This window comes from Oncorhynchus masou, chromosome 7, assembly GCF_036934945.1.
Source record: "Oncorhynchus masou masou isolate Uvic2021 chromosome 7, UVic_Omas_1.1, whole genome shotgun sequence".
Lineage (NCBI taxonomy): Eukaryota > Metazoa > Chordata > Actinopteri > Salmoniformes > Salmonidae > Oncorhynchus > Oncorhynchus masou.
Genome location: NC_088218.1, coordinates 18,598,466 through 18,622,169, shown reverse-complemented (window position 1 = coordinate 18,622,169; position 23,704 = coordinate 18,598,466). Strand labels below are relative to the sequence as shown.

At 43.5% G+C, this 23,704-nt stretch overlaps 2 protein-coding genes across 7 annotated transcripts in view; both read right to left on the bottom strand.

The window, feature by feature from the left end:
- The window catches only part of LOC135543446 (mitogen-activated protein kinase kinase kinase kinase 4-like), a 61,482-nt gene extending 49,167 nt beyond the window's left edge, over nt 1–12,315 (bottom strand). For all 6 annotated transcript variants that reach the window (XM_064970719.1, XM_064970713.1, XM_064970714.1 and 3 more), the window contains exons 1-2: nt 11,870–12,315; nt 11,450–11,515 (exon numbers count right to left, since the gene is read on the bottom strand). In XM_064970719.1, coding sequence (XP_064826791.1) covers nt 11,450–11,515; nt 11,870–11,926 — 123 coding nt within the window. In that variant the 5' untranslated portion in view covers nt 11,927–12,315. The remainder of the gene's footprint in view (nt 1–11,449; nt 11,516–11,869) is intronic.
- Nucleotides 12,316–13,021: 706 nt separating this feature from the next.
- Nucleotides 13,022–21,790, bottom strand: LOC135543447 (LON peptidase N-terminal domain and RING finger protein 2-like). The gene is made up of 10 exons (XM_064970720.1): nt 20,811–21,790; nt 19,340–19,458; nt 19,089–19,226; nt 18,633–18,957; nt 18,338–18,443; nt 18,135–18,249; nt 17,888–18,009; nt 17,586–17,744; nt 15,770–16,082; nt 13,022–15,505 (listed from the first exon to the last, which is right to left on the bottom strand). The coding sequence occupies exons 1-10, from the start codon at nt 21,511–21,513 to the stop codon at nt 15,305–15,307; spliced, it is 2,301 nt and encodes a 766-aa protein (XP_064826792.1). The 5' UTR covers nt 21,514–21,790; the 3' UTR covers nt 13,022–15,304.
- Between the last annotated feature and the right edge of the window lie 1,914 nt (nt 21,791–23,704).

Here is a 23,704-nt window from a genome sequence, read left to right as displayed (position 1 = left end):
TGACTCTAGTTTAAAGGAGAAAACGTATGAATTAACTACAATAACCATAATCCATTGCGCTCTTACTAGTCCGGTCTTTATAGGAACTGAGATGGAGAGAAGAATCTCGATGTGAAAATACATGATCTAAAAGATAGTTGGTATTCAGCAGTCATAAAAGAATGCCTTCTTTACTTTGATGAACTACTAAAACAGTGATTTTGTCAGACAGCGTAGGCTGCAGCTCTACAGAGATGAGATGACTTGGAATTAAATAGTAGTCATCAAATAAAACGTCATGAAATTGTATTCATTGTTTTATTCTGTGTTACATCATTCAACCCACATAATGCAAAAGTGCATTTAATGTCCACCCCAAAAATATACCGAAAACAGTGATTATTTTAAAGAATCGAACCAAAAACTCTCAGAAAGCACTAAAATCACTCAGCTTTAGTTGGAGGATACCCACCTCCATATGGACACCCTGCCTGGCCTACCCCCTCCAATACCCACATGGCAGCCTGGGTAAAGATGGCTAAGTGGTACAGAGAGGAGAGATGGGGAAGAGGAGGAGGAAAAGACAGGGAGGGGCAGAGACTGGGGATGTCTAGACGATTAGGAGGCAGACCGGTGTGCTTGCGTCTGTGTTGCATCATCCGTCACCGGCAGTTCTCCTTTGTTTAGCCCATCTAAATCCTTTAATGGCAGGGTCCCCCCAAGCACTACACAGCTGATTCAAATAACCAACTCATCATCAAGCTATTATTTGAATCAGCTGTGTAGTGCTTGGGCAAAAACCTACACCAAGGAGGGGGGGGGCTCAGGACTGAGTTTAGAAACCTTGCTCTATGGTGATGTCATGGGTTTAGATCCTGGGAAGTTTGCCTTTTATTCAAGGAAAAATGAAGCGCCGTTAAATTATCGTCATCCTTATGTCTCCAATATTAAAGACAGCTTAAAGTGAGGAAATTGAAATCCCAACTACAAGTTTCTGATGCCATTTTAGGACAGATGAAATGTGAAAGCAAAGCAAATATAAAGGCAATAGCCCAAATACAATATGAAAGCTAGCCCAGTATGGGTCCTTTTCAGCGTTACTGCCACAGAGGGTTCGATGTTGCTCATGACCTATGACCTTTCCTCTGTACCTGCAAGGGGGGGGGGGGTTACATGTGGCCTCTATCACAGAGACATGGCACCGTGTCAAACAGAGTGTTGGAACCAGTGACCCTCAGTGTGCACCTTACAAATCACAGAACTGGGCCAAGCTATTTAAAGCTGCAGCAGACCTCTCACCCTGGGTCCACACAAACCTGCCAAGTCCTTCCCCTGGCAAAGCAGACATGGGCGAGAGAGCAAAAGTGTGGGGGAGAGAGGGTAGGGGGATGATTTGAGGTTATGAGCAAGCAGGAGAAGTAAAATGATTTACACACAGGTAAAATGAGAGAAGGAGGGGAGAGAGGGGGAAAGAAAGCAATGGAGTGCAAAAGAGTGAGGTCACAGGAGCTGCCAGCACCACGGGACTGTGGGTATATTCCCCCAGCATCCCTGTAGATTTGGCTGACATGGACTGCAGAGTAGAAGCCGGTGGGTGGTGAGGGAAGAGAAAGAGGCATGATGTTTTAGAGAGGTTGGCACATCATAGGGATTAAGAGCGCTAGGGCACCACCAGCCCTGCAGGCCTGACTGACAGAGTGGCTGGCTAACTAGGTCTATATATGGCCATTCTGTACAGCCCAGAAGAGGGAATCCTCCCCCACATACTACGCACCAAGGGAGAACTTAATGAATTCTTCAGGTTTTGTTTTTATCGCTATCATTTTCTCTTCTCAGACACACCGGAGGGCTCTCCATCCCATCTCTCAGTGCCAGCTGGTCTGGGGCCAAAGAAGAGATCACAATGGGATTCTCAGATCAGTTTGGAGTCAGTCAGTGCAGGAAGAGGCTTTTCAGGGGTATAGAAATAACATACAACTTCAGCCTACCACCACAATGGGACTAGGAGGTCATGGCCTGTGTAGTAGTAGGCAAAAAAAAGAATGTAAATGATGGTGGTAATATGAAGACACTGCAAATCCAACAACTAACTGTATTGAGACGTAGGACCACTAGATACAGTCTGGATCAACCATACAAAGCTGTGCACATCGGAGACCAGCATGGATATTGATGACTTTCTCCTTAATGAGACAACGGCCAATTGTTCAGTGGCCAGGGGAGCACCATGAAGACACCGGATGCTGAAGACGGGGTTGGCTGGGGAAGAAGAACCACCGCCACTTTGTGGGTAATGAGAAGAGGACTGAGTTCCCACAAACACTATGTCACTGCCGTTCGGGGAGATTGTAGTGCTGCAGCAAGCCATTAACCCCAAGCATGTATTTCGCCTCCCTCCTATTTCAATGCTTTTAGTGCAATTGGGACTAGTACCGGGGTTTATCATAAGCAATTAAGAAATAGAGAGGCAGAAGGAGGGGGCACTGGCAGTACGATTTGGTATAAAACAATGTGATTGGGGGAAATAGCCGAAGCTATTGCATCCACAACTAAAGGATCCGCCATTTTAAAATGTTTAGTGTAACATTACAGCAGCACCACCACATTGCCCATTTTGAGAAGGGTCCTCCTGTAAAAATGTAAGTGAGAAACGGTATCTACAAGCTTTCATTCCAGTGCAAGGTGAGAATTAGGGATGTTACTGGGTAACCTCTGTCGAAACTACATTTGACTGGTCTTGCTTATCATTCTATCGGATAATTTGCATAATTTAATGGAATTAAATTGGCGCGTATGTATTTTCGTTAAGACATCACATGCGCACAGCATACAGATCCTAGTTCGAGGAGCGGAATAGCCCATCACCTGTCAGACAGCGCGAGAGCACCTCAAAAAGCTGGTACTGGACTGTAACATGTGGTTTTAGAATGTTTTTGAGATGGCCACTATTAAAAAAAAAAAAAAAAAAAAAAAAGAGCTACTATTTTTATTTCTCAATCTCAACTCGTAATTCAAGCTCACTTGCCATTCGGGAGGCATAGGCTATAGTCAACGGTAGGCAGGCTATCAATGCGTCGCCAATCACTTTGCAACGTGAGCGTCAGGCACTGTAATTGTTTGAAACCTAAACGTTTTACTTAACTTCAAATAATGAGGCATATCTTACCTTACCTTCAAAGTAATCCAACCAAAATCCAACCCAACAAAACCACTTCTCCATGCAAGTCATACGTTTATAGGACAAATATGCTCACGTTAAATCCATTTATGAGTATCCTGACGCATCACTTGTGTCCAAATCTTCATATTAATTTGGTATTCCAACAACATGCGGGAAAATAGCCAGTAACTGCTACCTGAATAATCTATATTCAGTAGACGAGATCCCCGGTATAGCCCTCGTCTCACCTAACCTGCATCAGATGTGTTCATAAATGCGCTGCTACTCACATAAATGTTTCAGAGATGTCAAGTTACGATGTCAAAACAACAATGATGAGTGACTCTGGTTCTTTTTCTGCATTTGGTCCGGACTGCGCTCTCACCTAACTGACTTGCCTAGTAAAATAAAGATTTTTTTATTTTAAATTGTTTCGTACGGATAACGTTCACACCAGTCCAAACTAAATAAGTAAACTAACTAAGGGGGTATACGCACCAGTTGGGGGGAAAAAAACGCACAACTTGGAGTGAAAGCCCCCTTACAGGATGACTACACCGTTCACGTCGCGTGCGTGAGCATTGCAAAATAAATTTAGAAATCTGTTATTCAATTATTGACCCACACTACTCGCGCCAACGAACGTCTGCGTTGCCACGGGCTAAAATACAAGTCAGTTCTATTTCTGACACATATCGAGCTGCAAGTCCTGCCTCTCCCATCTCCTCATTGGTTTATAGAAGCATGTACCCACGTGCCATCTCCCCATTAGTTATACCCACATGGGTGACTGAAAGACGAAATAGGTCAGTGGCGGTAATGCACCTAGTTGCCAATCGCAATATAAAGTCAAGAGAAGAAAAAGCCTGGAAGGAGTGGAGATGACTAGAAACGATTCGGTTGACCGTTTTGTGTGTGGATTAATTGGTGGAGTAGAGGACCTTGTGCATTTCAGGTAAAATAACTCAATGTTTATATCCCAGGACAAATTAGTTAGCAACAGCAAGCTAGCTAAATAGTACAAATGCTAGCAAGCTAGCTAGCTACATTGACATAAATATTTAATGCTTTTCGACCTGTCCCCAAATTAATATAATTGGTTCAGAGTCTGTTTTGATATTTTAACCTCTAGGGTATGTGGGACGCTAGCATCCCACCTGGCCAACATCCAGTGAGATTGCAGAGCGCCAAATTCAAATACAGAAATACTCACTACAAAATTTCAGAAAAGATACAACTATTTTATTTTAAATATTAACTTCTTGTGAATCCAACCACGGTGTCAGATTTCAAAAATGCTTTACAGCGAAAGCATACCTAACGATTATTTGAGAACATAGCCCAGCAGACAAATCATTACAAAACAGTAACCAGCCAAGTAGAAGAGTTACACAAGTCAGAAATATTGATAAAATGAATCACTTCGCTTTGATGATCTTCATATGGTTGCACTCAGAAGACAATAATTTATTCAATAAATGTTCCTTTTGTTCGATAAAGCCTCTTGATATCCAAAAACCTCAGTTTTGTTTGCGTGTTTTCAGTAATCCACAGGCTCAAACGCAGTCACAACAGGCAGAAAATAAATCTAAATTGTATCCATTAAGTTCATAGAAACGTGTCAAACGATGCTTAGATTCAATCGTCAGGTTGTTTTTAGCCTAAATAAATCGATAATATTTCAACCGGACAATAACATTGTCAATATAAAAGGTAAACAACAAAAGCACTCTCTCGGTCGCGCGCATGAAAAAGCTCTGACACGGCAGGGTCCACTCATTCAGACTGCTCTTACTCCCTCATTTTTCAGAATACACGGCTGAAACCATTTTTAAAGACTGTTGACATCTAGTGGAAGGCATAGGAACTGCAATTTGAGTCCTAAGTCAATTGATACTGTAATGGCATTGAATAGAAAACTACAACAACAAAAAGATCCTACTTCCTGAATGGATTTTTCTCATGTTGTCCCCTGCCAAATCAGTTCTGTTATACTCAGACACTATTTTAACAGTTTTGGAAACGCTAGAGTGTTTTCTATCCAAATCTACCAATTATATACATGTCCTATCTTCTGGGCCTGAGGAGAAGGCTGTTTAATTTGGGCATGCTTTTCATCCAAAATTCCAAATGCTGCCCCCTACCCTAGAGAAGTTAACCTGTGTGTCGTTATCACATTTGGTGTGGGGGACAAAATAAATGTATGCACGATGGCACACGCTCGCAGCCTGTTTGGGTTCCGTGTTAGTTTCGAACTGAGATTTTCCATCTCTGTCACATATGAAAGCGGTCGCATTAGGCGAGCTGTTTACAACTGTTCACCCGCAAATTGTATTTTGGCAAAAGTTTCAAAATGACATTTTATTTAATAGCTGCTTCATTACAGGAACTGCATGTTCAATAATAGGCTCCAGCCTTTTGACTGTAAGACAATAGACTTGCTATTGTTGCATCTTTCCATTAAGCTCTTAATGAAAAAAAGTCCTTCCTTGTATGCATACATAGCAGGCTAGTTTCTGTTGAAAAAAACGTAACGTTTGTTGATCGGTTAATGAGGGTGGGTTAGTCGACAGCAATATATTCCCGAAATTCGCATCCCTAGTAAGCATATAAAATGATGTCACCCTTCCCTCGACTGTCACACACACATATTGAGAGTTAGATAAGACTTCAAAAAGGTCATTCAACTGGTTGGCCAAGTCAATATAAACCCCCGAGCTACCACAGAGCTTTACAGTAAGATCTAAACCTGGCACGAGCCCCAGACAACAATCACTGCCACCTTGCCTCTGCGGCTGCGATTGGCTGCAGGCATTTGAATCCAGAAGAGCCACATCGTACCGCACGGGGCTGTGATGTGGCATTTCAGTTCTTAGAGTGCCTGCAACCCGCTTCTGTCAAAAGCTCCAAATGAAAAGGTCAGTCATTCAGTGAGGTACTGTAGGTCATCTGGGCTGCATCAAACAGGCTGTGGTTCTGAGATGACCAGTGTCACAAAAACATACCCACAAGGCAAACAGTTTGAAAACTAAAAGAACAAACAGAAGGGGATGTAATTACATGCAAGAAATTGGCTTGGGCCTTCAGAAAAGACGAAATAGACTGTGCTTGATTGTCTTATTGTGAGAGGTTTGAATGGGTGAAAAACTAATTTGCAAAGAACAAGAAAAAGGCTCACAGAAAGATATAGAACGTTGTATTTCCGGAACAGGGCTCGTTGATTATTCAACATTTGAGACCCGACTGATGAACACATCCTTTCAGTGGGTCTGGTGGTGGTTCCCAAAGAGAGCCAGAGACAAAACCAGCGTTGTAATTAAGCTGCCTGGCCATGCAGGCTCTGTCTGAGGCCCAGGACAGCTGCTCCTCCTCCTCCAGTTCCAGCTAGCACCCCTCATTCAGAACACACGCTCACTCGTCTGTCTGATAGTTAACTAACAGTGTTACTGCACTGACCTGGCATTGGTGTCAGGCAGCTGATGGAGGTAGAGGAAAGAACACACACATACATTATATACACTGCTCAAAAAAATAAAGGGAACACTAAAATAACACATCCTAGATCTGAATGAATGAAATATTCTTATTAAATACTTTTTTCTTTACATAGTTGAATGTGCTGACAACAAAATCACACAAATATTATCAATGGAAATCAAATTTATCAACCCATGGAGGTCTGGATTTGGAGTCACACTCAAAATGAAAGTGGAAAACCACACTACAGGCTGATCCAACTTTGATGTAATGTCCTTAAAACAAGTCCAAATAAGGCTCAGTAGTGTGTGTGGCCTCCACGTGCCTGTATGACCTCCCTACAACGCCTGGGCATGCTCCTGATGAGGTGGCGGATGGTCTCCTGTGGGATCTCCTCCCAGACCTGGACTAAAGCAGTCTGTGGTGCAACGTGGCGTTGGTGGATGGAGCGAGACATGATGTCCCAGATGTGCTCAACGTGGCGTTGGTGGATGGAGCGAGACATGATGTCCCAGATGTGCTCAACGTGGCGTTGGTGGATGGAGCGAGACATGATGTCCCAGATGTGCTCAACGTGGCGTTGGTGGATGGAGCGAGACATGATGTCCCAGATGTGCTCAATTGGATTCAGGTCTGGGGAACGGGTGGGCCAGTCAATAGCATCAATGCCTTCCTCTTGCAGGAACTGCTGACACACTCCAGCCACATGAGGTCTAGCATTGTCTTGCATTAGGAGGAACCCAGGGCCAACCGCACCAGCATATGGTCTCACAAGGGGTCTGAGGATCTCATCTCGGTACCTAATGGCAGTCAGGCTACCTCTGGCGAGCACGGAGGGCTGTGCGGCCCCCCAAAGAAATGCCACCCCACACCAAGACTGACCCACCGCCAAACCGGTCATTCTGGAGGATGTTGCAGGAAGCAGAACATTCTCCACGGCATCTCCAGACTCTGTCACATGTGTTCAGTGTGAACCTGCTTTCATCTGTGAAGAGCACAGGGCGCCAGTGGCGAATTTGCCAATCTTGGTGTTCTCTGGCAAATGCCAAATGTCCGGCACGGATTTGGGCTATAAGCACAACCCCCACCTGTGGACGTCGGGCCCTCCTACCACCCTCATGGAGTCTGTTTCTGACCGTTTGAGCAGACACATGCACATTTGTGGCCTGCTGGAGGTCATTTTGCAGGGCTCTGGCAGTGCTCCTCCTTGCACAAAGGCGGAGGTAGCGGTCCTGCTGCTGGGTTGTTGCCCTCCTACACGTCTCCTGATGTACTGGCCTGTCTCCTGGTAGCGCCTCCATGCTCTGGACACTATGCTGACAGACACAGCAAACCTTCTTGCCACAGCTCGCATTGATGTGCCATCCTGGATGAGCTGCACTACCTGAGCCACTTGTGTGGGTTGTAGACTCCGTCTCATGCTACCACTAGAGTGAAAGCACTGCCAGCATTCAAGTGACCAAAACATCAGCCAGGAAGCATAGGGACTGAGAAGTGGTCTGTAGGGGTGTTTTGCTAATTGCCTATAATTTCCACCTGTTGTCTATTCCGTTTGCACAACAGCATGTGAAATGTATTGTCAATCAGTATTGCTTCCTAAGTGGACAGTTTGATTTCACAGAAGTGTGATTGACTTGGAGTTACATTATGTTGTTTAAGTGTTCCCTTTATTTTTTTGAGCAGTTTTTTGAGCAGGAAGGTTGCAAGTTCAAACCCCCGAGCTGACAAGGTACAAATCTGTCGTTCTGCCCCTGAACAGACAGTTAACCCACTGTTCCTAGGCCGTCATTGAAAATAAGAATTTGTTCTTAACTGACTTGCCTAGTAAAATAAAGGTTTTTTGTGTGTGTGTGTGTATGTATACACACACACACATACATATATATACACACACAAAAGTATGTGGACAAGCTTCCAAATGTTTTTGTTTTTGTCCATTTCAGCCACACCAGTTGCTGACAGGTATATATAATCAAGCACACATCCACGCAATCTCCATAGATAAAAACTGTTATTCTACTGCCCTTATTGAAGAGCTCAGGTGACTTTTAACGTGGCATCATCATAGGATGCCACCTTTCCAACAAGTTAGTTTGTAAAATTTCTGCCCTGCTAGAGCTCCCCCGGTCAAGTGTAAGTGCTGTTATTGTGAAGTGGAAATGTCAAGGCAAAACAGCTAAAGCCGCAAAGTGGTAGACCACACAATCTCACAGAACGGGACCGCCGAGTGCGGAAGTGCATAAAAATTGTCGGCCCTCAGTTGCGAAACTCACAACCGTGTTCCAAACTGCCCCTGGGGGCAACGTCAGCACAAGAACTGTTCGCCTGGAGCGTCATGAAATGGAATTCCATGGCCGAGCAGCCACACACAAGCCTAAGATTACCATGCGCAATGCCAAGCGTTGACTGGAGTGGTGTAAAGCTTGCCTCCATTGGACTCAGGAGCAGTGGAAACACGTTCTCTGAAGTGATGAATCACGCTTCACCTTCTGGCAGTCCGATGGACAAATCTGGGTTTGGCGGATACCAGGAGAACGCTACCTACCCCAATGCAGTGCCAACTGTAAAGTTTGGTGGAAGAGGAAAAACGGTCTGGGGGTGTTTCTCATGGTTTGGGCTAAGCCCCTTAGTTCCAGTGAAGGGAAATATTAACGCTAGAGCATACAATGATATTCTAGACAATTCTGTGCTTCCAATTCTGTGGCAACAGTTTGGGGGAGGCTCTCTTTCTGTTTTAGCATGACAATGTCCCTGTGCACAAAGCGAGGTCCATACAGAAAAGGTTGGCTGGGATCGGTGTGAAAGAACTTGACTGGGCTGCACTGAGCCCTGACCTCAACCCAATCGAACACCTTTGGGAACGCCAACTGCGAACCAAACTTAAATCGCCCTTCATCAGTGCCTGACATCACTAATGCTCTTGTGGCTTAATGGAAGCCAGTCCCCGCCGCAATGTTCCAACATCTAGTGAAAAGCCTTCCCAGAAAAGTGGAGGCTGTTATAGCAGAAAACAGGGTACCAACTCCATATTAATGGCCATTATTTTGCAACGAGATGTTCAACGAGCAGGTGTCCACATACACCTGTAGTGTATGTGTAGTGTAGTGTACATAACTGGGCTACATATTAGCCTAGTTTATAACCTGCAGTTCACAGTACAGTCTCACTAGAGGAAGGGGAATAATTGATTGAAACAAACTGCCTTTATTTGGCATGACAATTATGTGGGTTAGAGGTTGGCATACAGTAAACCTCTGACATCCAATGGCTTTGGGACTGTCTGTTGTGAAAATGTACAGCAAACCAGAGCATGTCGACCTAACTGTCTGCAGAACAGAAAATGAAGACGTATGAATTTCAGGATAAAAATATTACCCCCTGGTTCTCCATCTTTCAAATCAGCTGCCACAGACAAGTTTTCTTTACTTGAATCATTAGACCAAGGATGTCCTCCATTTTGCGGAACTAAACAGGCACATACACAGCCAGCCCGGGGCCCTTTTGCAGGACGTCCATTCTATTCCGTGCAGTGTGGAAGAACGGCTCAGGCTCTGCCTGACTATAAATAGCGAAAGATAGCATAAGGCCCATATGAGCCTTTGATGTAAATATTTTAACGCACCAATTCCAATAAAATCTAGTCAATCATTTGCTGAAATTTAGAAAGAGACGTAAAGATTGAGAGTACGTGACAAAAACCTAAAAGTAAATAATTCTCTCCACATAGACCCATGAAGCCATCTGTTCATGGAAGGGAGATGTTTGCAAGCAAGTTTTCCATTTCCAATGGGGTCACATGACCAAAAGAAAACAGCATTGGTCTTTAAAGCCCTCTGTTCCACGGGGTTGGATCAGATGAATGGTCCTGCTTTTCCGTTTGAACATCCAGACTACCACTGTCGATTCTCCTCAGTCAGGAGTCCAGACTACCCTGCTCCTGATAGTTAAGAGAATAGCCCCAGGACACAGCACTGCTGCAGCCCCTGTGAACCACCCTGCTTAGCCTGACTGTTTGAAAGGAGGGGTTAAATACAGACCAGACCTTCCAATGGAAATGGGGTACGGGAAGAGAGGTAGGTCACCAATAGTGGGTCAGACTCATCCTCAAAATCCAAGAGACGGAACCCACCAAATTCTCCAAAAAGGTACATTTCAGCAATTACTTTAAACAGTCACTATGATAGTTTTCACAGAGAAACGTGACACCAAGAAACAGATGGTTGAGAGAGGGGGGAAAGCCTGCTGTGTAACACATGATATTTTACGTAACCAAATTGTCTATGAGGCAAGTCCTAGTCTGGATCATCAGGCAGTAGTAGTCTATTCCCTTTCCCCCTCTCTCCGCAGCAGGATGTGATGTAGGACATGTGCTGCACTTTAAAAACACTCATAGCAACACTTGTCTGCAAACCCAGTTGCCATTTACTTCTAAACCAATCTAGAATATTCATGGAAATTAAGAGAAAAAAAGTCAACTTCAGAAACAAATCAACTGAGCGTTAAGGCCTAACCTGGGTAGAAGATGAGAAACAGAGGAGCTTGGGCTAATGGAGTGTTGTATTGAATGCTTGCAAGCTACCTTCCATATTTCACCAAATATGTTTGCAAGCAATAATACATCACCTTTACCAATCCAACCTGGGATTATTGGGGTGCAATGGCAAACATCCTGACGAGACATCTTGACATGAATCTATTCCATCACACAAGCATGACATCTGGATGTTTTCGATGATCACTGCCAAAACTGCATCAATGAAAGGCTAGCTATTTAGTGTCAGAAATCAGCATCGAAGGCCACAGACGAAGAAAATAATATATATTGGAACAAACCTTGTATACTTGTCCATAGGTGCCATTTCCGACCACTTCCACCAATTCAAAAATCCCTGCTGGATCCTGAAACGAGTCAAAGATATATTTTTTACACAACCATAAAAAAAAATGAAAATGCTTTTGAATAATTGTTGCAAAAATGTGACCTAGATAAACGCAGCTGTTGCGCCCTGATCTCCACAACATGCCAAATGCATTTCGAACAAAGGAAAGTCAGGCAGCACGACAGCTTTCTCTCGATCCGAAAAATAAATAAATAAGCCTCCCAGAAATGGTAACCCCGAAAATGTCTCCATATTTTATTGGGTAAACTGTTCGCATTGTTTTATATAACGTTAACTCGCTGTAGTGGAATAGATTAAATCTGGGGGTAGCCTCATCTTTAAATAAAATACACTGCCCTTGTCCACCACTCACCCGCAATGAAGCCAGGTCTATTTCGACCAGACTTTTAGCCGGAGAGTCGTTCGCCATCTTTTAAATATAAACCGATCCTTCCTTCGCGTTGTGGAATCTTTGATGTGGTATCATTTGCGGCACATCTTTGTAGAAAAATAACCCCTCGGGTATTCCTTTTCGCTCGCTCAACTCCCAGTTCTGCTCCTCCTCGCTCCCTGGCTAGTGAGAACCGCACAAACACAGGAAGCCGGTCGGGAATCAGAGGGGCAGGGCCTTGATGCAATAACCGGGGTGTGGGTGATTAATCAGTAAAGAAATAGAGATACAAAGCTATTTCTATTCTTCTCTGCCTCATCTAGGCCCTAAAAAAACAAAACGACTTTTTTCATGTAAAAACTAAGAATGTCTGTACAGAATAGGTGCGAGAGAAAAGGCGAGGCAGGCCTCTATCGCACAGAATCATGGACATGCGCACGTGAGCCATCGGTGTCAATATTCGTAATCATGGGTGTGGCAAGGGAATGATCGAACGAGCCTGAGCGGAGCGTGAACTGAAAAGTCATTATTTACTATGTCTGTGCTACCGCATTAGGCTACCCTCATTGAGAAGCGTTGATACATTATCGTTTGAGCTCCATGTGCTGTCCCCCATGATAAATAATTGTCTATATTTAGTTATTAGGAAAGGTACAGCGGACACACTGCTCACTGTGTACTATTAGGGGAGTCTCGACCCCTCATCCTAAAGCAATTCCCCAGGGTGATATTTCCCCTACCTGCTTCCTTTGCTCACGTCCCTTTCTCGTCATTACTGATACGTATACAGCTGATCCTGTCTCAGTCAATTTGCATCTGGTCAAAGACCCCCTGATATTAGCCTCATATTCAGACACCTTTCTATGGTTGCCCCGTGCTTCATTAACATCAGTGTGGTGGTAACTCACACATGGAACCTGCTCTTTCCTACTATAGATCATGTACAAAATGACAAGCAACAACGTTTCTTGTGAAGGAGCCGTCCTTAGCCTATGCACATCAAGGGGTTAAAAAAAAGAAAATAATAACTGGACAGATAAAAATGCTCATAATTCAATAAATATTTATTAGGCTATAAAACAGATGGTTCAAAGAGACCATGCTAAAAAGTTATTAAAACAACAACCCCCCCCCCCCAAAAAAAACAACCTTTCCTGCAGATCATTATTTTCCCACTGTTCAAATAGACCCCCTTTAAAGACACAAACCGTGGCAAACACACTCAAATTGACCAGACAACTGACTGTTGAGGATGACATTGATGGTAAACGTATAACTATATTGAATGGTTTGAATAATACAAGTTTTGGGCCTAATGAACACACAAGTAACAAAATCATACATTTAAAAGGTATAAGTTAAGATTCATTGAATGCAATTTTCACATTCGTGTTACCAAAAATGTAGTGACAAGCAATTTCTGCAAATGTGTCTGGCACACAGGAGGTTGGTGGCACCTTTACTGGGGAGGACGGGCTCATGGTAATGGCTGGAACGAAATCAGTGGAATGGTATCAAATACATCAAACACATGGTTTGCAGCCATTCCATTCGCGCCGTTCCAGCCATTATTAGGAGCCGTCCTCCTCTCAGCAGCCTCCACTGGTCTGGGAGAATGATGGCGTGTGTGTTTATCAAGAGGGTTTGGAAATGAATCAATTCGGGAGAATCCAGATCCTTCCAACATGGTGATGACGGAGCACAGAGGTGACTCATTGTCTACAAATATGACTTTTCGTCTTCGGTTCTGACTTCTAATTAACCCAAATTACTCACCTGGCTGCTTCTCCAAGATCTGACTGTGTGGGTGAGATATGCCAAGTCACAGAAGCTTTTAATGTGGTGACCACACAGTACACCAGTCCTTACAATTTGGAATATGGCATATTTTGTGCCTTTGCCCAGACCTCTTGGCAACCTCTGGTTGTAGGGGGAAAGAGACCCACTGTGTAATTTTGGAATAGACTCATGTAGTAAACTATGAAGGCGAGTGTCAATGCATGCCTCACAACAGAACATTGGAAAAAAAAACACCACTTGGCCTCATTGTTACTGTAAAAAACAAAAATGTTACTGTACAGCACATCAAACTCATTCCGCAGAGTGTCTGAAGCTTTTCGCTCCACCCTTGTACTTGATTGATGAATTAAGGTCACTAATTAGCAAGGAGCTCCCCTTACCTGGTTGTGTAGGTCTTAATTGAAAGGATAAAACAAACAAAAAACTGCAATCACTTGGCCCTCTGTGGAATGAGTTCGACACCCCTGCTGTACAGCATCCAGTGATGAACATTCCCTTAAGGGACTTCAACCTGGGACCAGTCTGTCTAGATCAGAACACAGCAGTGTTGCTGGGAAAACACACCATGGAGAAGCTGAAAACATTAGTCTCGATGTGTATCTGGGCAATTGAGCGAGCTGAAAATCATTGGTTGACGAGCTATGAAGCCACTTATAAAGACATGATTTAGGCTTACTATATTTAATAAAGCTTTGATTCATTTAACTAAACTAGGCTGTTGAATGACAGGAGTGTTGTCCTACTGTCCATTGTTTTTGTGACAGAGAGGAAAGGGGAGGATCTGTCCTCCGCAAAAAACACCTGTTCAAATGTAGGGTTGTCTGCACTGATCCTCTTTGCTCACACTTACTGCCACCCTGTGGATGTTTAGTGCTACTACAATGTCTGTGCTGCTATTTTTCACTTGCTTGCATCAAGCGCTCCCTCCTGACATGATTACCAACATACAGTAGACTCTACTCTACTGAGTAGAGCATATTTTTCCAGTAAGTGATGGTGTACATTATATTCATTATGTCCCATAGAAAAATGCTACATTTCTGTACACGAAAATGACAAATAGTAGAAAATAACATATAGCAAAAATAATTTAAGGCCTCATTTGTACACAGGTCAACAATAAAACAAGAACAAAATAAACCTAATGTACCACGCATGACAAATCTGGACTTAATGAATGAAATTGACCCAAAGATATGTGCGCAAACCTGACACATATTTATGTGTTTTGGTTGGGTAGGGCTCGTCCATCGATCCTTTTTGTAAGACTCAAGTAGAACCCATTCCTGAGATCATGAACAACACTGCTGAATCATTCCCACTGTTGAAACTCTTTATCTGAGGCTAGAGCTTCTGAGAAAAATGGAGTATCTTCCCCCTTCTTCTCCAGGGCCCAGTTTTCCAAAAATTATCTATCCGGATTTCATCTATCAGATAGGATTAAATGCATAGAAATATAATGAATAGAACAGAAAAATAACCGACTTCAACGGGGACTCCCGTTCTATTCATTATATTTCTATGCATTTAATCCCAGCCGATAGGTAACCTTTGACAATCTGGATTTTGCCTAACTGGGCTCAGATTATTCTAAACTGATCACCTCTCGGGGGGCCACTACAGTGATGATGATGCTGCCGCTGCTGAAGATGGTCGCCGCGGTGGAGGGTGTTTGCGTGTGACAAGGCTGAGCACGCGGCGGGTAGTGCTGAGGCGCTCTCGGAGGGTGGTCATGGCCAGGATGCTTAGCTGGGCTCTCTTCTCCAGGGGCAGTACAGCCAGCAGCCACCAACACCATGCAGGACCACTGGCACCCCCCTGAGAACCCAGAGGCAGAGTGTGGTCGGGTTAGTGAAGACAGGACACAGAGAATTATTCCATATCACAACCAAAAAGTGTCTATGGGCAAGATTGCACAGTTTAATCAGCTTTCATAAAGGCGAATTCTTAGAGGAACCGATATGAGTATTTAGATTTAGCTGGGTGGCTCTATAGGATCAAAGTTTCTCCTGACCAGGCAACGAAACCAGGGAAAACTCAGAACCCGAGTTCTACTGTCCATATCTGCTGACTTTATCTTACCTGTATGTCAGGGTCTTTGTCGGGCAGCTGTCCAAAGTGGCTGACGATCTGGTTCTTCATGTTGTCTTTGAGGGAGGTGAACCAGGTGCTGGCCTGCTCGTACACACAGTCATGCAGCTTCTGCAGCTCCGCCAGCTCCTCTCCCTCTACCTTCTGGTCCTCCAGGTGCTCTATCTTGGCTGTGTTGTAGCCATCGCGGTGGCCGTGGCTCAGCACTCTGAAGCGGGACACTCCGACCGTGTCGACCACCGAGCACCCGTCTGGTTGGAACTTCACGTCTTTCACCTCCAACATGCAGCCGTAGTCTGCGAAGCTGTGGCCAGGGAAACGCAGGGTATACACATGTAGGATCTTATTGTGAGCCATTTTGCTACAGCAGAACAATTATTCTGCAGCAATTGGAAATGTGAATTATTATGTGGATTATAATTCATGGACACTTCTGTAGGGGTTGATAAGCTTTTTCATTGGGGCAAATCAAGTTGAATTTACAAACTTTAGAAACCTTTTTAAAACTCAAAATACACTACAAGTTTGCATCAGGGAAATTCTCTGCAACAAAAGAGAGTAATCAAATTAAGATCCTACATCTGCATTAGCCATTTGATCACATGAATCTGTTGGGGTGAAAGTGTGAGGGATAGGCTAGTGTAGTGGAGGTAGTTCACAGAGCTACGCCTGTGAGGATGAGTAACTATGATGAAAACCTGTTAGCACTCAGATAAAATGTCTAGGGTAGGTTCTAGTTCAGTGGGCTAACATGGTCTTGAATTGAGTCGCAAATACAGGTTTGCTACCCTTTTGGTTAAACTAGTGTCAAGGTGTTTTGATGGCTGTGTGGGCACAGGTTAAACTAGTGTCAAAGGTGTTTTGATGGCTGTGTGGGCACAGGTTAAACTAGTGTCAAGGTGTTTGGATGTCTGTGTGGGCACAGGTTAAACTAGTGTCAAGGTGTTTTGATGGCTGTGTGGGCACAGGTTAAACTAGTGTCAAGGTGTTTGGATGGCTGTGTGGGCACAGGTTAAACTAGTGTCAAGGTGTTTTGATGGCTGTGTGGGCACAGGTTAAACTAGTGTCAAGGTGTTTTGATGGCTGTGTGGGCACAGGTTAAACTAGTGTCAAGGTGTTTTGATGGCTGTGTGGGCACAGGTTAAACTAGTGTCAAAGGTGTTTTGATGGCTGTGTGGGCACAGGTTAAACTAGTATCAAGGTGTTTTGATGGCTGTGTGGGCACAGGTTAAACTAGTGTCAAGGTGTTTTGATGGCTGTGTGGGCACAGGTTAAACTAGTGTCAAAGGTGTTTTGATGGCTGTGTGGGCACAGGTTAAACTAGTGTCAAGGTGTTTGGATGGCTGTGTGGGCACAGGTTAAACTAGTGTCAAGGTGTTTTGATGGCTGTGTGGGCACAGGTTAAACTAGTGTCAAAGGTGTTTTGATGGCTGTGTGGGCACTAGTTAAACTAGTGTCAAAGTGTTTTGATGGCTGTGTGGGCACAAGTTAAACTAGTGTCAAGGTGTTTTGATGGCTGTGTGGGCACAGGTTAAACTAGTGTCAAGGTGTTTTGATGGCTGTATGGGCACAGGTTAAACTAGTGTCAAGGTGTTTTGATGGCTGTGTGGGCACAGGTTAAACTAGTGTCAAGGTGTTTTGATGGCTGTGTGGGCACAGGTTAAACTAGTGTCAAGGTGTTTTGATGGCTGTGTGGGCACAGGTTAAACTAGTGTCAAGGTGTTTGGATGGCTGTGTGGGCACAGGTTAAACTAGTGTCAAGGTGTTTTGATGGCTGTGTGGGCACAGGTGTAAAACCTCCACTCACCCTTTGATGTCGTCAGCGATGCACATTCCAAACTGCTTGGTTCCCGTCTCCATAGAGCGTCGGATCATCAGCCTATAACATGGCTCGAAGACTTGCAGGGGACAGGGAATTGTGGGAAATGCCATGGTGCAGATGAAGATGGGCACTTCCTGGGCCAAGCTGCAAAGAGAATAAAACGTGGGTTAAACCACTAAATATGATATTCTGCCCAAATAATATTGTATCATAGGATTCTAAAACATTGTCAGACATTATGTTTTTAGAAGGGGTAAGGGGCTGAAATGTAATGAGGCCTGACTCACTTTGACAGCTCTGCCATTTCTTCCTGGTACACCTTGCTCCTCTCAGCCAGCTCCTCAGACAGGTAGCGCTGCAGCACCTCCTCCATCAGCAGGGTCTTATGGTACCCTCTAGTGGCCAGGTACTGTAATTACAACAGATTCAATCAGATAACAAGGGGAATTTTGGTCATTTTGGTCATTTTGTCTTTCAGTAATTGATATTAATTTCCAATAGTAGTGAAGGCGGGTCTGTGTGATGGCTATTTACCTCTGTAATGTTCTCTTTACACAGGGGGCAGTTTGGGTTGTGGTCCAGACAGCGCTCAAGACACTTCATGCAGAAGGTGTGTCCACAGAGGGTGGTGACTGGCTCGTAGAACAGCCTGGAGAAAACGCATGGGGGGGAAATTTTAATAACTACGAAGCGAGAACTGGACCTACAGACAGGGTGTGTGTGTGTGTTTGACTTACCTCATACAAACAGAGCAGTCCATGTCAGAGCTATCCAGGAGCTGAGGGGGCACCTCTCTCCTCTCACTGCAACAAGCAGCAGGCATCTGGGATGAGCTTGACTCATCTGAACACAAGACTCAAAACAAATACATTTACATTATATTATTGCTGAGGTTTCTATATGTTTATAATGATTGCATTCACACAACAGTAAGATAATTTGCAATATTTTTGTTCACTAGTATTACTTTTAAAAAATTTGGCTTTTTGGCAAAAATAAATAATTGCCCATTGGAATGGAGGGGTTGGGTACCTTTTCTGGGCAGCTTGTTGGGGGGTGCAGAGCCTTGGGGCTCATCTGAGAACTTCCTCTTTAGGCCAGGGGGGAGAGGTAAGGCAGCCACAACAGAAGCCAGGTTCTTGGAAACCTCACATGAGGACTTGGTCTCTGCTCCAGTGTCAGACAAACTGTCTCTACGGCCAGTAGGGGTTTGGCTCCATCTACGAGGGGTGGAATGGAGGGAGTCGAGGAGATGGGAGGCTGGTTTGAGGTGGGAGGCGGGGCCTGTTGGGTGGGGGCGAAGTGATGACGTGGGGAGACCGTCTGTCTTGAACGTGGAGAACATCTCACTCAGCATCTACAGGGGGGAAAGAGACATAAGACAGTGACTAGCAGTCATCGCAGTCAATCGGGCACACAAGTAGTTGCGTAACTGGTTAGGGGAACTAACTAATTCAATTGAATACAACTTCAATGCTATAGAAACACAGTGGAGTCGCTTAACTTTTGCGTTTCCAGCTTGACTGAGGTCCAGTCTGGCTTCAGAGCCAGACAGTAGAAGTATTCTTGCAGGGCCTCTTCATTATAACCGGCTTTGTTCAGAGCCAGGGCCTTCACGTAGTGAGCCTGAGAACACAAACACACAAAACCCCAAGTACCACAGTGTCTTTCAGGTTCATTTACACAAAACAATTTGGGTAAATGTGTTAACGTCAGGAAACAGTTGCGTGTTTTCGTACTTTGGGAGAGAAGGGCGTCAGTCGACACATGGCGTCCCCATCCTGTAGGGCCTGTCTGAAGTTGTTCATCTCCATATGCAGCTCTGCCCGTCGGGCCAGCAGCCCACACATATAGGGGGCTGTGCAGAGAGAACATGAAACAAACATGAGTTAATAGTCAGATTCAGTTTAAGTTATTCACATATCTCCAGCACCCTCATTTGCTCGTGTTCGTTGTGTCGACGTCTTAAAACCAGGACAAAACCAGGCTGTATGGGTTTGAAGACCGTTAATTGTGAGTTTGTCGTTGATATGTCATTACTTAACAGCTATAACTGTATTCATAACACATTTACAACCCCCCTGAGAGGGTAATGGGGGTAATGGGGGTAATGTGTTACAAGCTGTATGTTGGGCAGAATATAATTTCAGAAGATCCAGGTCATATGGAACTAGTTCTGGGCTCGGTCATGAGTTGAAGCTGTTCCACCATTCCCGCCCTCAGAACGTGGCATTCCTCTATCCTATTACCTTGTGGGCTGAGGCCTACGTTCCTGTTGGGTAGAGATTAGAGAAAGGAGTGTCACTTCTCAACGCCCTGTCATTAAATGTTTTGTGTGTGTCAAGACAAAAATGTCTGCCTGTGTCTAACACCACAATGCATTTGTCTATGCAACGCCTGACGTATTTGGAAACCATAGCTACCCATATGCATGAAATGAAAAGGTAGAAGCTTCCTTTCTGCCTACTCTGATCCCTAGACTAGAGTTCCCTCAAACTCCACAGGCATTTCTCTACAAACCAGGTCAGTCCAAATCATGAATCTTCTGGCTGTGCTATTATGGCAAAAGTGCATGACTTTACTTACACAACTCATGCCTTAGCTGAACTTGTCATCATGGTGTGATGATGCCAATATATCCCAACCTCTATCTGGTATAGTTTGTGTTATGAACGTGGCACAGGTGGTAACTTAACCCATAACCACTGGTTGGTTCCCTCACCCAATTACTACACTGGTGGCAGTGATGGGATAATCCCTGCAGACCAGGGCTGTTCGCCTTCCATCAGTGATGTCAATAACATGGCTTTGACCTTACGGGTTGACATAACCTATTACAAACCTATGCACGTCACAGAAGTGGGTTACGGGCTTTTATTTCAATGTGCACAGAAAGATCATGCAAAAAGAATGATGATGTAATGTTATAGGGACAATCTTCAGTTGCTACATTCATTTTTGGACTTAAAATGTATGTTATGTACCCATTGATTCTTAAAGAATATAACTAAAATGGCTCATGAGCTTAGTTCAATAGTTAGCAGAACCCAAAATGCAAGATTATTTTACTGAAATGTTAGTTATGTCTTGTGAATTTGAGTGATTACATTTCTCCAGCCCCATCCCTCAGCTTTTTACTAAAACAGTGTGGCTGAATACGCGTTTCTCTCAACTGCGGATATCCCCTTTAAAATACGTTTTTAATTTTACCTTTTTCAAGAGCGTAGTTGTATTTTTCAAGTGCGTTGACCAAGCCCTGTTCGTTCCGCATTCTATCCCCTTCAAGCCAGCATCGTCTTACTTCACTCTCTGCACAAAACCATTTACCCAACAGCCCACTGAGTACTACATTCACTTTAAACCCGATTGGCTTTAATTCGATATTTGTTTTGTTCAGTTTGTAACGACATAATTCACATTCTTTGACACCGTCATCCTCAATGCATGGTTTGCAGAATGTATGGCCGCATTCCAAAGTTGTTGGCTCGATTAACAAGCACTTGCAAAGCCGACATGAGAACAGGTCCAACGAATGCTCATCCTCGGAAACCCCATTGGAGTCTGTGCATTCTTTTAGGCATTCTTTTACGCGCAAAGTGTGCGCAATACAGTCAACGAGAGACCCTAGTTCGTTTGGTCGTAACCTGTCCAAGTTGGCGGCGGTGCAGTATGAATCCAGAGCCTCCGCTATCCGCCCTGCACGGCTGAGGGCATCCGCATTCAGAAGGCAGAGGCTCCGGTCCGGGTGTCGGAGGTCCGCCAGCTGGGAGCCGTATATCTCAGCAACGAGGTTGAAGTCCCCAGCACGGAAGGCTTCCCGTGCAACGGCCAGCATTTCTGGACTCAAGACCACAGCAGCAGCAGTATTGTCGTGGATAAAATAATCCAAGTGGTTTTCCAAACGAACATCCATATCAGTGAAGTCTATAACATGTCAAACAAATGTGTGCATTCAAATAAAATAAATGAATTGGTGAATAGAGACAGACCGAGAATTAACTTCGTCCAAAATCACTGGTTGCTTTTTATGAAACCTGCTACACTGAAAGTTTGTATAACCTCCAGAATTAAATTACGCGCGATTGGAGAGCCATTCTAAATGCATTTTGGGCTTCAAATTAATCAACGCAAAATAAATCAATAAAATAACACTCATATATTGCAAAGGTAGACGGTCACCGTTAACCTAATTGTACTGTGAACTAGGTGAATGCGCTGCGTTTGGTAATGGCACGTGACTTCAAGGGAGCGACCCCATTGGTGTGTTATGGTTCTTTATTGTGTTATGTGGTTCGTTTTATAATGGACAGGAGGTTGTGTAAGTGAACATTTCTGATGATTGGAAAAGGTCCGTTTCTTGGAGATTATGACATGGATACATATAACTAGGATACAGTTCCTTATTTCTAGAGTCGAGCCGTATAATGCAAAGGATCTATATTTGTTCGAAGTAGTTTACAAAGCCTTGATCAAGATGATTTAAAAAAAAAATGTAAGCCATTTTTTTTAACATAGACGAGAAATAGTGGGTCACTGAAAGTTTATAGACTAAACATAATGTTATTTATTTATCAGACGTCATTATTCATGAAAAAAATACCCTTTGCTATTGATAGGCTAATGACAGTTACTGCGTTTGCCAAAGCTTAACTCAAATCTAATTGTATTGTTCATATGGACATATTTAGCATATGCTATTGCGGGTGCAGCGAAATGCTTGTGTTCCTAGCTCCAACAGTGCAGTAGTATCTATCAATTCACAACAATACACACAAATCTAAAATTAAAATAATGTAATTAAAAAATACATCGATATTAGGACGAGCAATGTTGGAGTGGCATTGACTAAGATACAGTAGAATACAGTATACACATATGAGATAAGTAAAACGGTATGAATACATTATTCAAGTGACCAGTGAGTCCATGTTAATGTACACAGGGCAGCAGCCTCTAAGGTGCAGAGTTGAGTAACCGGTTGGTAGACGGCTAGATAAAGGGGAACAACAGTGTCTACATATTGGCTGTTATGTTATTTATTATTTTCATTAAACTTATATTCATACAAGTTATTCTCTAAAAAATAGATCTATTTAAGATAAGGATTACTTTATTGGTCCATTTACGATCTGAGCAACTGAGATTTGTTTGTTGCATATCCCATTCTCCCCGGAAGTCAAACACATACTTTTTTTTGCACTAAATCTTGCACTGACTATGCGCACACACACTAGACTCTACCCACACAACACGTGTACGTACACTGACATCTCAACATACACACATCACGCGCAGACATGCATACTGACGCCCCACAAAACCCATTGACACTCACCACATACGCTGCTGCTACTGTCTATTATCTATCCGGTTGCTTAGTCACTTTACCCCCTACGTATATGTACATAGCTACCTCGATTACCTTGTACCCCTGCACATCGGCTCAGTACTGGTACTCCTTGTATTTAGCCATGATACTTTTACTTGTTGTTTTTCACTGTGTATTTATTCCTCATGTCACTATTTCTATACACTGGTATGTTTTTACCTTTATCTTAACTCTGCATTTCACTGTTAGTCTACAGTTGTTTAAGAAGCATGTGACAAATACAATTGTATTTGACATACAGTACAGTACGTACATACATACATACATACATACATACATACATACATACATACATACATACATACATACATACATACATACATACATACATACATACATACATACATACATACATACATACATACACACAGGTAACTGCCAAAATAAAGGAAATACTTGAGTAAATGAGGGACACAAAGTATATTTAAAGCAGGTGCTTCCACACAGGTGTGGTTTCTGTGTATACACAGTTACAGTTGAAGTCAGAAGTTTACACACACCTTAGCCAAATATATTTAAACTCAGTTTTTCACAATTCCTGACATTTAATCCTAGAAAAAATTCCCTGTCTTAGGTCAGTTAGGATCACCACTTTATTTTAAGAACGTGAATTGTCAGAATAATAGTAGAGAATTATTTATTTCAGCTTTTATTTCTTTCATCATGTTCCCAGTGGGTAAGACATTTACATACACTCAATTAGTATGACGGCTGC